Source organism: Corythoichthys intestinalis, chromosome 6 (assembly GCF_030265065.1).
Source record: "Corythoichthys intestinalis isolate RoL2023-P3 chromosome 6, ASM3026506v1, whole genome shotgun sequence".
Taxonomy (NCBI): Eukaryota; Metazoa; Chordata; class Actinopteri; order Syngnathiformes; family Syngnathidae; genus Corythoichthys; species Corythoichthys intestinalis.
In genome coordinates this window covers 38,703,262-38,719,455 of record NC_080400.1, presented here as the reverse complement: position 1 = coordinate 38,719,455, position 16,194 = coordinate 38,703,262, and the positions used below count along the sequence as shown (strand labels likewise).

The following is a 16,194-nucleotide window of genomic DNA, read 5'->3' as shown; positions in this document are numbered from 1 at the left end:
GTCACTTGTCGGATTCTACACCTGCCTCCTTCTGACCCTCATCATCTCACGCCGGCTCAACGACCCCGAGCAGAACGATCCACACCCGCCCTTTGCCTTGGCTCCCGCACCAGTCACGTTCTCTTTCGTGTGATAGCTAATAAACTAATATTACTCATTAAAAAATTGTTTGTCTGCTTTGAGATTCCCTCCTTTTCACGCACCCTAACACACTGTAGTTTGAATATCTTATTATATTCATAATAAATATGTTTTATCAATAATAATCATACAATTTGAGTATACAGTGGGGCAAATAAGTATTTAGTCAACCACCAATTGTGCAAGTTCTCCTACTTGAAAAGATTAGAGAGGCCTGTAATTGTCAACATGGGTAAACATCAACCAGGAGAGACAGAATGTGTAGCCAATCTCCAGATCTCAACCCCATAGAAAATCTGTGGAGGGAGTTGAAAGTTCGTGTTGCCCAACGACAGCCCCAAAACATCACTGCCCTAGAGGAGATCTGCATGGAGGAATGGGCTAAAATATCAGCAAGAGTGTGTGAAAAGTTTGTGAAGAGTTACAGAAAACGTTTGGCCTCCGATTGCCAACAAAGGGTACATAACAAAGTATTGAGAGGAACTTTTGGTATTGACCAAATACTTATTTTCCACCATGATTTGCAAATAAATTCTTTAAAAATCGAACAATGTGATTTTCTGTTTTTTTCCACATTCTTTCTCTCAAGGTTGAGGTTTACCCATGTTGACAATTGCAGGCCTCTATAATATTTTCAAGTGGGAGAACTTGCACAATTAGTGGTTGACGAAATACTTATTTGTCCTACTGGAGTTCGATTGTTGGTTTCATTAATTTTGATGGCTTCTAATCCACACGACAGTCATCATGTCCCACTGTATATATTATATGTGGATGTTTTTTTTATACTTGTGAGGATGTATATTTGTTTTTTATGTCGTAATTTTGTTACATAATTCATACACAAAACCATGGACCGTCGAGTTGAAAAGGTATGTCAGAATATGTCTTAACATGACATCAATGTCATGCGTGAGAATGTCAGTTGATCAGTTTCTGAAATACTCAGACCAGCGCATGTGGAAGCAACAAACATGCCACGTTCAAAGTCACTTAAATCACCTTTTTTCTGCATTCTGTTGCCCAGGTTGAATAGCAGCAGACCATCTTGAGCATGTCTGCAGTTTCTGTTATGTGATTGGCTGATTAGAAATGGGCATTCTCGAGCAGGTGGACAGGTATGCATAATAAGGTGCCGGTGACTGTATGCCTTGTCATTTCTCATTATCCTTGCTTTTAGGCTACCTTTCATTGATTTGGCTGTATTTCTTGTCCTGCACATGTGGCTAAGCAGACAAAAATACGTCATGCTACTTCAAGAAATTACCCTGACATGAAGCAGTTGGTCCGGTAATTAAAACAGGTGCTCTGCACTATCCATCATAGAAAGCGCTCACAATACGCAATCCACATTTCATTATATAAACGATTCGAGGATAGTGGTGTAATTGAAACGAACAAGAAAAACTTTAGATCAGAGGGAAGTGCGGAATCTGACTGTCCAAAGTGACGTTACAGCTTTTGGTTTTAGTACACACTGGGCTGACCTCCTCGAAGGTGAAGGATTCACAAACTACAATAACCAATCAGTGGTATCTATCATCTTAATCTATACTGATTTTGTAGTTCAAATATGATTATAAGCATATATTCTAATTTCAAATTGATTGTCGTGACTGGAACAACAAAAACATTAAGTAAAAATATGCTGTTAAATATGCTGCAGCTGGTTTGCATCATATTTTACTGTCAAAAAGGTTAGTGCAGGTATACCCAACAATGGTGGTAACCATATGATCTCAGCCAACTACAGTATAAACCAAGCAAGGAAGTCTGAAATTAAACAGGTTCCAGATGTAACAGCTCATATAATTTTTGACCTAATGTTTTTGACATTAAACTTATGCAGCCAGTTTTCACACAGAAAAGAATCGTAAAAGTCATGTTGCCTTTCTAACTGTCATGGATAGTCACTGGGTTGCAGTGATTCTGTATCAAAAAGGTTTGGGACCAAAAGTAAGCAATCTTCTACTGGACAGAATGAATTTAGTGAATCAAATTAACATAATATGTTTTATTCAATAATATTAGATTAATTAACAACATTAATTAATTAAAGGGAACCTCAGACTTTAAGACTTGTTGGCGCTAATAAGCCACAATGGTTCTCTTTTACTAAAATAGGTTATGAGAAACACATAAAATATTGTCACTGCTTTAAAAATCTATACTATGTAGTACATGTTTTGACCTATGGTGGGCACCATGTTTTATGTGCGTAATAGACGCTCAGGGTGATGACGTATTTGAACTGGACTCGGAGAATGGCTGTGCTTGTTAGCAAACGAAGCTAATATGACGACTTGCACGATTTGTCACATTCTGCTGCTGGTCAGATTGTTTTGTTACAGAACTGTGGGATGACTTATCGACATCGTACCGGCATCCAATTCCAGCTCACCAGCAGTGTCTTTAAACCGATCCTAGGCAAGTTGCCGAGATATTGATTTACTGCCATTTGACAGTTTGTATATCCCTTCGTTGCCAGTTGCATCATTGGCTTGTTTTTATTTTTTTTCGTTTGTCTGTCTCTCACCGCAGTTTTCACACAAAATTTTTTTATTTTATTTTTATTGATCCCGACCAACTGTCATGGACCCTTATATTGTCTCCCTTTTCGTGTTTTTTGTGTGTTCAATAAACCCTTGTACGCAATCCCTCTGTTATTGTTGTCTATTTGGGGTCCTACCTTGCTTCCGCATTTGCGGACCGTAACAGATTTGTTGGTTTGCATCTAAGGACTTGAGTTACTGATTGCAGCTAATGGATCGATAAACAATACACATACTATCGATGTAGAAAAAAAATAGCATGGTCCTTGTGGTGTTTCTTAATGTTACAAAAAGTGCAAAGAGTGTGAACTTAAACGCTTCCTATTATTTATTTTTTTTCCCTGCATCAAGCGAGAATGCAAGGCCGCAGCTGTCACTGTCAGTAGACGAACACTACAGGTGTTCTGCAATTCCTTTCCACACAGCGAGACGTCCAACACATGCGCACATTGGTTCAAAGAGGCGGGTACTTACTATTTGTGTTTTTATTGAGTCTTTTATTACCTTTTCATTGCCTCAAAATACTTTAGGTACAGTATGTGTTTCCCTCTCATACTTTTAAGCATTGTGTTTTCTTGTGGTAGCCTTGAAGCAGATTGTTGATTTGTTGAGCACATTAGTCATGTCGTGTATTTAAACCACCGTTATTTGATATTACTACGTTTAAGTACTTTCTTAAATCATCTTTAGTGTGTTCTGCTTGAATGCATCTAAACAAAACAAGCTGAAAGCACATGGTAGTACTTTGGGTGTCAAAGACACTTCTTGCATGACCTTTTGCCAGTCTAGCACATTTTGGCAGAACACCGGTTTTGTCCTACTCTCGTCTCGTCTCATCCCGTCTTTCCTGTTCATTTTGCTTTTAATGCTCGTTTTGTAAAATATCGACAGTGCTGTCATGCTCATAATGTTGCTCTCGGGTTCAAATTGAAAGGGCTGAACAGATTACATGATTATGTCGCTAGAGTCACACTCTGGAAGCCAGGCAGTGTATCCAAGCGACGTGAACGCCCTGCGACATCAACAACAATGACAACCTACTATTGAAACAAATTTTTAAAGTTGTATAAAAATGAGAACATCAGGAAGGGCTTTAATATCAGATTATTTTAGCTCATACCAACGTTTATATTTAAAGAACCACAAGTATTTCTATCCGTGGTTTCTTTTAAGAAATGAATACAAGAAATCTGATAATTTGTGTCATAGACTTCGGAAACATTAAAAACAAAGTCTTTAATTTGAAAAGACAGTGCACATGCCTGGTGATACTGTAATTATGTCTATGTATATCTGAATGGCAAATTTTGGCAATCATTGCATCAATGGTTGAAACCAGCGTTGAAAGAAAGAACACATCTAAGGTGATGCTGTGCAGTCGCTTCTCATAAAAGGAAAATTTTTATTAAGAGACGTCTCAAAACTGGAGACTTAACAATTAGTTTGACGTTCACAAGGTTTTGGATGAGATATGCTGAAATTCACTGAAGTCACGCTATTCACCAGCTGTTGCCCTGCACAATAGTCCAGGTCAAACAAAATGCTTGCCAGTGGAGGGCCTTTCAATGTGCAGAGGTACATTGTCTCAGTGTTTCATTAATGATTACAAATGTTTCTATGAGACCAAGGACTCATGATGCAACCAGAAATAGCAATCCCCTCATGTATTGAACTGAAAAATGGCTGTTGCATGCCAAAAACAAAGACCAACTACTGAATCACGATGCCATTAAACTTGCCTGGTTATAAAAACATGATCCAACACTGACAAAATGAAACTTTGACACAATAAAAAGTAGTCTGTGTGCAGCTTATATAATAGAATTTATTTATTTTTTCCCTCAAAATAACTCAAAATATACCCATTAATATCTAAACCCCTGGCAACAAAAGTGAGTACACCCCTATGAAAAAATGCACATCCCTAAATGTCCAAATTGAGTACTGCTTGTCATTTTCCTTCCAAAATGTCATGTGACTCGTTACAGGAGTGGTGTCAGCATTGCTGCAGAAGAGGATTGAAGAGGTGTGGGGGGGGGGTCAGCCTGTTAATGCTCAGACCATATGCCGTACTCTACATCAAATTAGTGTGCATGGCTGTCACCCAAGGAGGAAGCCTCTTCTGAAGACGGTACACAAGAAAGCCCGCAAACAGTTTGCAAAGACTTGTCAACAAAGCACATGGATTACTGGAACAATGTCCTATGGTCTGATGAGACGAGCGGGCTTTCTTTTGTACATTTTGGAGGGAAAATGACAAGCAGTACTCAAATTGGACATTTAGGGATGTGCATTTTTTCATCGGGGTGTACTCACTTTTGTTGCCAGGGGTTTAGATATTAACGGCTATATTTTGAGTTATTTTGAGGGGAATATAAATAAACTCTATTATATAAGCTGCACACAGACTACTTTTTATTGTGTCAACGTTTCATTTTGTCAGTGCTGTCCAATGAAAAGATATACTTAAATAGCTGCATAAATGCGAGGGGTGTACTCACTTTTGTGATACACTGTAAGAAAGGGCATATGGAAGTAAAGGATAGCTTATTGAAACAAAAGAATGTCATGGATAAAAAACCTCTCTGGATCAGGTTGGCTCTTTTTCCCGTCTTTTTCAGCCCTCGACGCTCAAGCCATCTCTTTAACTGAACATTTGTATGCTCTTCCACATCTTTACCAGTGAATTTGGCACCAGGGACATTATTTTCAGACAGAATTGGGAGGTTTAGCTCAGTAAACATCTCGTTCGTACACTACTTACATGCATCTAGCATGAGGGAAAAATGCAAAATGCGAGGGGTGTACTCACTTTTGTGATACACTGTATATACTACTATTATATCCTCTGGTTGTCTTACGTATCTTACAGTTTTTGGGGTAGTTTGTATTGCTATTTTTGTGAAGCGATCGCAAATGCTACTCAGTGACAGCCAACGAACACTTATAATTTTTTCATTAATAACAAATCTTAATTATAGTAATTTATTTACACTTCCCAAGTTCCCCCTTGCCAAAGTTGTTTCTTTACAACAGAAAAGGTAAAGCTGTTAAATCTAGAGCCTACCTGTAGGCATGAACAGGTTTACTACAAAAACACCGAGGCCAAACATGGCTAATTTATTAAAATATCCGTATTTCAGAAAAATACGCCTACATGACTGTTGTGATAGATAAATAAATGTCAGTCAAAGCAGTAGTACCACCTACAAGTAACTGGGTAGAAGGCAACATAATACACTGATAAAGATTGTTCATAAATATCATAATTGATATGTAAGTCAATCTCCCTTGTGAGTGTAAGCCCGTTGGCTGGTGGTTCACACAATTACTGGGTTGTAGATCACAGAGATGATTTGTGTACACTCTACCCCTTTCTATCACTTAGCTTATAGACTCCCCCACCTCCTTCCCCCTCTTTCCTTGGTCAACAGGCCACCTTACATGGTGTCAACCGGAAATACATTTAGCTGACGATAGCACCAACATATTAGTAGTTAGTGTAGTTAGGCGTTCAATGTATTTCTTGTTGTTTGTGTTTCTTTTCTTTCTTTTCTTTCTTCTCTTGTGTTTCTTTTCCCCCATAACCCCGTCCTGTTAGCTGCTTTGTCATAATAAACGAGGTATGTCTAATGATCACAATGGGAGTATGTCAGACTCTCAATGTGAAACATTAAAACTGTTCAGACTATCCGGGCACTTAGACTTCCATTCTCCGTGTCAAACAGCAGAACAGGACAGGTTTAGAAAAAACAAACAAAAAAAAAAGATATGTGAGTCAATCTGACTGTTGGCCCCGAACAAAATGTTTACTGCATATGAAGGTGAATGGCATCACCTTGCTGGCATTAAACTGGTCTTTTGGACATCTGCACAAGTTGATCCATTGTTCACATTTTTTCCCCCAGGTTTTTGGCTTTGGAAAACATATAAAGAAAACATCCTTCATATGTGGACGGTCGTAATGTCCAGAGTCGTTTCTACAAGTTCCATAGCAGCAGTGTTTATTCGGCATGTTGTTTTTTGATAGACTACCGGCAACAAAGAAGCAGAACTACCATTGGTTGTATGCAAGCACTTCTATGTTGACTCTCTTCCGGTTTACGATGGTGACGTCACGCAGCTTTGCGGTCCAAAATTAGCATCCGTGCAGTACGCTATTGTAAGTGATATCAAATGGAACAACAAAAAAACTAAAAGTTGATCAGCACAAAAAAACAGGTATCTGTACGTTCCACTGTGAGACACCTAAAGATGCTGTGAGGGTTTTCAAGAATGACATCAGGGGAATCTCATTGAATATTTAATAATTGGTATGACCTGCCAATGCCATGACATCATTTCCGCATCACTGGCTTACAGCTCACCTTGAATGTTAGGGGGGAAAATGTAACTACAGTGTACAGTATGCTTCCATGCTTCCTAACATGAAACAGCACTGCAGTGTCCTAAAAAAGCTTAGCATGTGATATTTTTCCTTTTTTTTCTGTTAAAGAGAATATAATATGCATTTTAATTGTGATGCACATTGTAGTGACTGTAGCACAACCTAGATTTTATGAAAAGTCTTCCAGATAATCCCTGCCAAAATCAACATCCACTTTATATTGCACTGGGAATGTGGTCATTTAAACAAAGTGACTGCCCTGCCAATCTCGGTTGAGGGCAGGGGTGTGGCACACCAGGGGCAGCATTCTGTTATCAGGCCGGTACGACATTTGCTTGCTTCCTTATCTTTCTAAACACATAGAGGTATGCTCAGATCATATCAGTGAGTGCTTGCGGAAATCAAACGATGGCCAAAAGTTGCTAAAGCGTAATGTAGACAAAAATACAGCAATGGAAAATATTTACTGTACAGCACTGGAGAAAAAGGCCGAAGCAAATCTCAACTTGGAGGTTTCCAGATATTGTGAGGGTCTGACGGTACAAAAACACCATCAGTCCTCTGGAACCATTGTTTAACAGGGGTTGATGTTCGCTTATACTCTGCCAGTCATCACTCACTAATTCACTAGAGGTGTAAACGTATTACAATCTCTTTAAAACCACACCTAATCAAAACGCCTATAGTGGTCAAGCTAATGTAAACCTATAACACATGGTGATAAGGGCAGCTTGGTGACAACTCCTCTAAATGGTGTTTACGTTTGTCTAGTGGCTGGGCAATGAGTGTGAGAACATACGGTATTATCAGGTCTACAGTAACCTTTTTAATCTACCCCATTAATGGACACTAAATGGTCAGGAATTCCCATGACAACCAAGAAAAGTACAATGTATATATAATAAACAAAGCGATTACACACAAATATGTATTGTGAGAAACACCATATGATGGACTGTTACATGCCTAAATGTAAAATTTTCTCTACTATAAAGTAATCTTACCTGGTATGGGGGCTTTCCCTCCTTGTCCTATAGTGAGTAAAGAAAAAAAAAAAAGAGGTTATTTTACTTAAGTCCACATGTTGATTTACAATACGGCTTCACAGAGTGAAGTACAAAAGATTAGACTGGTTTAAAATCAATGGTATTGGCAATGCTTTGTCATGAGGACTGGCAGCAGATTAGAGACTGTTGCTGATTAACGAGTACTAGACTGTTCTTCATAATTTTCATACCTGCTCCTAGTCCTCCAATGCCAAAGCCAGCCTGGCCAACGGCTCCTGGCACTAGACCTCCTGGGCCGCCACCTTGCCCTCCAGCTCCATAGCCTCCTAATGTAAAGGTAAGCATCGAACGATCAGACTGAGATCAGTATTGCTGACATAATGTCACTGTTCTTATACAGTATTGTATTGTTGAAAAAAAAAAAAATGTGGATATAGCTTGATTAATCAGGCTTGACAGCAGAGGTTGAGCCTTTGCTCAGCTGTATTACAATATGCTTTCAATATAATTGTTTTCTGCTTGTAGTTACATGACACTGGATCCCAATTTGTTTCTGGAGCGCTGAACTAATTGAAGTTGAGTTTTGGTCGGTAACTGAACTGCTAAACAGAATTCCAACTTTTTTATATGTAGACCCACATAACACATCCATACTACAAATGTGTGAAATCAAAACCCCCAAAAATGGATCTGAGGCAACGGCATCTGCTAGATGGAGGCCAATACTGCTGAGAATACACAGAGCTATCTATCAACAATGATTTATTATCTGTACCTCTCATTCTTATCCTTAACAGGGTACACTTTGAGAACTAAAATTTAGTATCCTAAAGGAATCTAACCCACATTTTTGTACTGTCGGATCAAGCCAGATCTAACTCACCTTTGCAAAATCTGCTGACAGATTAATACCGAGTACCTCTATCTTTGAAGAACCAGGTTCATCTTACCATGAAGGAAAGGGCTTAGGTTTGCATAGGGACGGTAGGGACATAACACTACCAACTTTTCAGGATGCTCAAATTGTCCCTACCAACCTTTAAGCAACCTTATACACACTATACAGTATAATGAGTTGAGCTATACAGGTAATTTAGATTGTCTTCCCATATTTTGTAAGGATAGAATTGATCCTACTATTATGAAGTGAATTATTTTCATTATGTTCAAACTTACATTTACCCCTTTTCACTTGCTGAATGCGCCGGTCCAGTTTTCCCCCCTCAAATGCACGTTTGATTGGCTGATGACTTGACCCACCCCTGACACACACACACACACGCACACACACAACCACGCTCACACTCACACAGCCCTGACAGAAATACATGTCGACATCATGCCACCCCATTCGAAGATGAGGGGGATTAGATTTTTTTTTTTTCGGGCAGTAGCAGCCGCTGTAAGTAATTTAAAAAGACATCAATGTTGTGCAGGTGGGAATTTCACCACTAATTTTGCTCCTGAAAGTCTGACCTGCATCAGAGTTAGCATAACATTAAACTGTGTGCACTTACTAACCTGCAAAACTCTAGTAGGAAGCTGCTTAAAGAGAAGTGTCCTTCTATTTGTGTATTGTACTGTTAATGTTAATTAAACTGTGAGGAATAAAAAAAAAAAAAAAAAACTGTGAGAAATGTAGTAAACTTTGCTGGAAAGTAGAACCAGAGAAATGTGAGTAAAAAGCTGCTTAGAAAGAGACGGGTGCTGCATGACCTCAAATGTGCTCACACAACACAACATACACACAACATAATCATAATTAACTATGCACATAAAAAAATGTAAAAACATTTTTGGGATGCCGCAAACTACACACACTAGCGTTACGATCGACCGGTCGATTGTGATTGACGTAATGAGCACCCCCGATTTAGCCTATCAATTAGGTTCATATTCGTGAGAAGTGTAGCCCTGACCCCCGTTCACCCTATCTGTTTGGTCTTTTTAATTCTGAGCAAAAAGTGTACATGCAGGTTATGGTGTTATATCGTCCATAAATGTTGAGACATACCCTACGCCCTTGCATGAAGGAAATGTACTGCCAACATTTTTTTAAATTTTCACTTTATCTCAAGGTGCTTTTTTCATACAGCGTCTCACCTGCTACAGAAGAGAAACTATTTTCGTTTATGTTCCTGCAGAAAGCATTTTTATGATGTGTGTTTTATCAATGTAATTCATGAAAATTCACAAACAAAAACAAGCATTGGATCTCTGTTATTAGGGGGGAAAATATCCATCAAAAACCATACATTTAATGTCTTATTCCACTCACCTGCTGCTTTAGCGGGTTTATAGCCAGCGGGCACTCCTCCTGTAGACCCTTTTGAATGAAAAATCCGATATTTGAGTCTATGTATGTCTACATGTCATGATAACATACACGTCTTGTTACAATTGACTTAACTTTACTCTTGCTTGACTGTACCATGTACATCAATTGACCTCGTACTTTATTTAAATAGATTATATCCATAATATTGCATATTTCAAATCACTGCAGTTTTAAGCTGCTCTTGTATTTTTTTTTTTTTTTGGTGGTCTTTTTTTGTTTTGCATTATTCTCCATTAGTAACCTACTCACCAACAGATGTGGGTAGAGTTGCCAAAGATTTTACTCAAGTAAGAGTAGCATTACTTCCAAATATTACCCAAATAAAAGTAAAAGTAGTCATCCAAAAATGTATTCATGTACAAGTAAAAAAGTATTCGTTGAAAAGAATACTCATGTAATGAGTAACATTTTGAGTAACTGCTTACAATGTCAGATTTTTAAAAATAATGGTACTTTATTCTTCTCAGCACAACGTCATCTATATAAGCTGTTATTATTGTACGGTACTTCATGATCGAATGTGCCGTCTAGTGGAGAACATTGTTACCTCTGATTGGTATAATGCAATCTTGTGATAATTGTTGCCATGTCTTATTCGTGAAACTGAGACTGCAATTATCGGCACCTCTGGGGGAAATAAAGTCAAAATGGAGAATAAAGTGGAAAAATGTATTGATTCTCGTGTAACTTAAAATACAGTAGCGGAGTCAGAGTATTGTTTGATCCTCACAAATCTACTCAAGTAAAACTAAAAAGTAAAACTACTCTGTGTATATTTTTGTCAAAAAGTTACTCAAGTAAATTTAATGAGGTAAATGTATGCATGACTACCCACCTCTGCTCACTAATAATCAGACAAACAAGAATGCTACCCTGCTTCAGAATAAATAAATGCTATGGTCATATCATTGTGACTTCCATGTACAAAATGTATTTTTAATGTTGGATTTTGTATTTGTTTTACTTTAAATTAGTTGTTTTAATTACCTGATGTCCATGTACACCATTTGTTTTTAATGTTGGATTTTGTATTTGTTTTGCTTTAAATTAGTTGTTTTAATTACCTGACATGTTTTGGCAAACACTTCATCAGACAGTCACTGGTGTTGGTGTGATGCGTCTATCAGCTGATGGATGAAGGCGTGACTCACGTGTCAGATTGACATGCGAGGCACGCCCTCTGCTGAACATTCACTCTTCCAGGATGCTGGTCCAGGTAGTAGAGAGCGTGTAAGCCCCTACGTCCTTGTTGATGGTCCTCGGGCCCTGCTTGTGGATCTCAATGGCCTCCCTGATCCAGCACTGATGTTTGTTTTCTTCGGTGCGGATGACTCTGGCCTTTTCTCAGTCCATAATGTGGTTTTCCCTTTTGCAGTTATAGGTGATGACTGACTTGTGATGTTTTATTGTCCTTGTATGTCTTATTGTTGTCTCCTTCTCACGTTCTGTTTTCTTGTAATAATGCTCCTCCCTGTCTCCTCCCACTCCTGCGGAGTGTTGCGTGTGGTTTGACCGGTGTGTTTATGTTGTATTTTTTCACGTTCTGTAACCCTTCTTAGTACGGCAACGTCACCATATCTCTGTGTTGTTGTTTTGTTTGTTCCCCCCCGTGTTGTGTTGTTCTTGTTTTTAACCTGTCCAGCACCTTTTGAAGTGTCACAACATTACCCGTGACTCTCTGATCAAGGTGGAAGTGTTCGCCAAAACATGTCAGGTAATTAAAACAACCTATAACTATTGCATGGGATAAAAGAAAAGTTCAACTAATCTATAAGTGTAGACAAAATGAACCCAATACAACTGTTTTGCTTTGAGTTGTGTATGGGCAGCCAGATGAAGACATTCATCATCATCAACATTGCCTCCTTCTTGGCAGAGTCTGCACTGCTGATTACACACACCATTGACACCACAGTGAGATTGGAAGAAGACAAACACTGTGCTCCATGCATTTCCTTTCACTTTTGTCTGTGATCTCCTGAACAAACTCTTCATGTTTTTAAATTACTTATGTTTTCGGAATTAAACATACATATATGTAGCTTTTATTATTGAGTCGGGAAAGATAAAAAGAATGTTAAGTACAAACATATGTCACAATGTGTGGCCAGTGCAGTTATCAGTCCTGGAAAGTGTGCTGGTATAGTTTAATTTTGAACCGTATATCATTAGAGGGGAAAATTAGTTTTTGTGACTCTGCAGGACCATATCTAACATTGCCAAATCGTTTCCATTTTACTATAGTCCTACATTGGATTTAGTTGACGTTCACATTCACTTTCATGCTTTAATAAGGTTTTTTTTTTTTTTTTTCAATATCTATGCGTCAGTGTAGTAAAATGTCTGATCTGCAGGAGCATGGTTTAGCTGAAGTGAGTTGTGGCTGGTGTAGTTTATTATTCTAAACTCTTCCAGCAGACTTGGGAGCCTTTGTTACCTGGAAAGAATCCAGTTCCTGGTCCAGCTCCTATCCCTGCACCAGGTGGTACATACACGCCTGTAATACACAGTATGAGAGCAAAGGGTCAATCTTGGTCACTTCAACATATTCCCCCAAAAGTTAGATAACAAAAATGTAATGATTTCATTACGAAACGAGTAACAGTATGACCATTCAATGACCCCATTTATTATAAACACATTCCCAAACTCATTTATCATTTCTGACCAAGGCATTAAAATCAAGTTTATCTCAGGTCATGGCTGTGATGGGCTTACATTGAAAATGAACAGCTCCTGTGAAGATCAAGATAAAAAGGTTTGTATCAAAATGAGACAAAGTTCAGGAGAAAATTTAAGTTTTCATTTTGATGAGGTATTGCATTTGGAAGAGTCATATTGAAGAGCTCCACAGTTGACCCCCTCAGCCCCCACCTGCAGCACCCCTGGCCTCCTGTCTCATCTAATTCCTTAGAGGGTCAGGGAACAACAACAGGAATAAAAGAATGTGAGAATGAAAAAATTACTGCCGTTGTTATGGGACAACTAAGGACAAAATCCCAAGGGACTGGTGAGCTCAGACTCATGTTACAAAGTTCCATGTTGTGAGGAAGAAAGCTGGTTTGTATCACCACAAACACAACACAAAGGAGAGAATTGTGCTGAGAAGACCACAGTGATTTTGTTTAATGGTCAGTACATGCGCTAGGAGGCCAATTAATTAAAAACACATGTCAAAGGCGTGTGTGTTTATTAATGCGTACTGTGTGAACGCCACACTTTGTTGAAGAGTGAATGGAAGAACATTATAAGGCATTAGTGTCTGAACCAGCAAAATGAAAATGTATGACATAAGCCACCAAGAAAGTGCTAGAGGGGAAATTCAAAAAATGTAAACATAATCTACAGCACTGCAGAAGACTTTCACTAATAAATTGTGAAATATTTGTTACTGCCATAATAACATTGATATTCTTGTTTTATTGTAACAATTGACTTTAGTAAAAAAAAAAATGTCAACACTTACAAAGTTAGCTATTGAAGCGCCTAAAATGCAGACTGAGAAGTTTGCTGTTTTATTGTAACAAATGACTTTAGTAAAAAAAATGTCAACACTTACAAAGTTAGCTATTGAAGCGCCTAAAATGCAGACTGAGAAGTTTGCAGTGTGAAGTAACTATAACATACACTGCATATTATTACAATGAGGCAAGAATATTTCTGTTACACGTAATGATGCAATACATCTGTCTAGGAACAAAATTGAGTGCATATACAGCAACAATCAAAAGTTTGGGCTTACTTGCTCGGAGTTCGAATAAGAAATCCGTGGTACAATATGTCTTTTGGTGAAATTAGTTGAATTTTGTAGATCTATTTACTAATTTGACAAAAGTACCTTATTTCAACAATCATATAAACCTATTGTTCATAAATTAGACAAGCCTATATACAAGCACTTTTTAACAATAATTTGAACAATGTGGTGTGTGTGTTGAGTGTCCTTGCCACTGCCACCATGACAGATGTGTCAGGTGCAGGTACCACCCAACCAGGGTGGAGAGGTTGTTCCGTCGTGGCACAATCAGAAGGATTTCCTGTCTGGACTTTGGGAGCGAGGCAAGAGGGAAACTCTGTGCTTCAGTTTTCCTCTGGAGCTACTGTGCAATTTTAACTGAGGGCATCAAGTCCAATGTTTTCCACTAGTTGACCTAATCTGCTTTAGATTGGATTTCACTAATTTCATCGCAGCCCTCCTCCACAGTTATATTGCTCATGAATTATTCTACAGTGGACATTGAACATAAGACCCAAGAGTGCTGAAATGACTAATGTTGAGGGGACCGAAACCGAAATGAACATTTTTGGCTGAAACCGAAAACCGGAGAAAAAAAATATTTATCTTTATTTTTTTATTCTATTAATTTTTAATTCTTAGAAAAACAAAAACATCTATTTCCTAGTATTCATATGATACTGATATTTTAACAAGAACCACGATAAAGTAAAAAGCAAGTAATATTCTGCTATTGACTACCGTATTTTTCGGACTATAAGTCGCACTTGAGTATAAGTCGCACCAGCCCAAAAATGCACAATAAAGAGGTAAAAAAACATAAGTTGCATCGGAACAAGTCGAATTTTGGGGGAAATTTACTTGATAAAATCCAACACATTGAACAGGTATGTCATCTTGAAAGCCAATTTAAAATAAAAATACAATAGAGAACAACATGCTGAACAAGTGTACAGTATGATAATGTTACATGATGCATGAACAACGAAATGCGAACATGGCCGGTATGTTAAAGTAACTGTAACATGGCTATTAAGAGTTATTCAGATAACTATAGCATAAAGAACATGCTAACAAGTTCACCAAACCGTCAGTGTTACTCCAAAACACCAAAATAACATGTGAAATGATATAATAATTAAAGATGTCCCGATCGATCGGGATGCTGATTGATTGGGTCTGATCACGTCATTTTCAAAGTATCGGAATCAGCAAAAAAATATCGGACATGCCTTTTTTTTAATATATATATATTTTTTATTTAAATCGTTTTCTAATTGTATTTAACATTACAGACAAAATGTCTTACACTCATCCAGTCTTTAGTTTGGGCTTAAAGTAGGGCTATCAAATTTATCGCGTTAACGGCGGTAATTAATTTTTTAAAAATTAATCACGTTAAAATATTTAACGCAAGTAACGCATGCGCTGCACGACCCACTCACGTATTGTCGCGTTCAATCTATAATGGTGCCGTTTTACCTATATACAGAGCTAAAAGGCAGTGTAAAATGAGTCGAGTGAATTTTGGCAGTCTTTGGAGCCTTTTATTAAATGGCTAAAGCTTTCCAATCCCTCTCTCAACAATTAGAAATATCGTGGGAAGCAATGTGGGGAAGAAAGGTAGTAGTTGATCTTTTTTTTTAACACCCTATGTTATTTCCCAACGCAGAGAAGATATATCAATTGGTGCCGCTACGCACAGTCATGGTTGCACTTCCCATCATGCATTTGGGCAGAACAGTTAAATGGCTACAGTATCATTTACTGAAAGCTCAACAAATACACTAGATGGCAATATTTCGTCACAATATACAAAGTCACATTTATCCTTTAAGAATTACAAGTCTTTCTATCCGTGGATCCCTCTCACAGAAAGACTGTTAATAATGTAAATGGTATCTTGATGATTTATTGTCATAATAAACAAATAGAGTACTTACTGTATGTACTGTATGTTGAATGTATATATTTGTCTGAGTTTTATTCATGTTTTTTCTTAATGCATTGCCAAAATGTATATGATCGGGAAT

The 16,194-nt window shown here is 37.9% G+C and overlaps 1 protein-coding gene across 9 annotated transcripts in view; it reads right to left on the bottom strand.

The window, feature by feature from the left end:
- The window catches only part of elna (elastin a), an 83,330-nt gene that overhangs the window by 56,362 nt on the left and 10,774 nt on the right, over window positions 1-16,194 (bottom strand). For all 9 annotated transcript variants that reach the window (XM_057838870.1, XM_057838874.1, XM_057838872.1 and 6 more), the window contains 4 exons: window positions 12,863-12,922; window positions 10,366-10,413; window positions 8,318-8,413; window positions 8,085-8,111 (listed from right to left, as the gene is read on the bottom strand). In XM_057838870.1, the coding sequence (XP_057694853.1) occupies window positions 8,085-8,111; window positions 8,318-8,413; window positions 10,366-10,413; window positions 12,863-12,922 (231 nt within the window). The remainder of the gene's footprint in view (window positions 1-8,084; window positions 8,112-8,317; window positions 8,414-10,365; window positions 10,414-12,862; window positions 12,923-16,194) is intronic.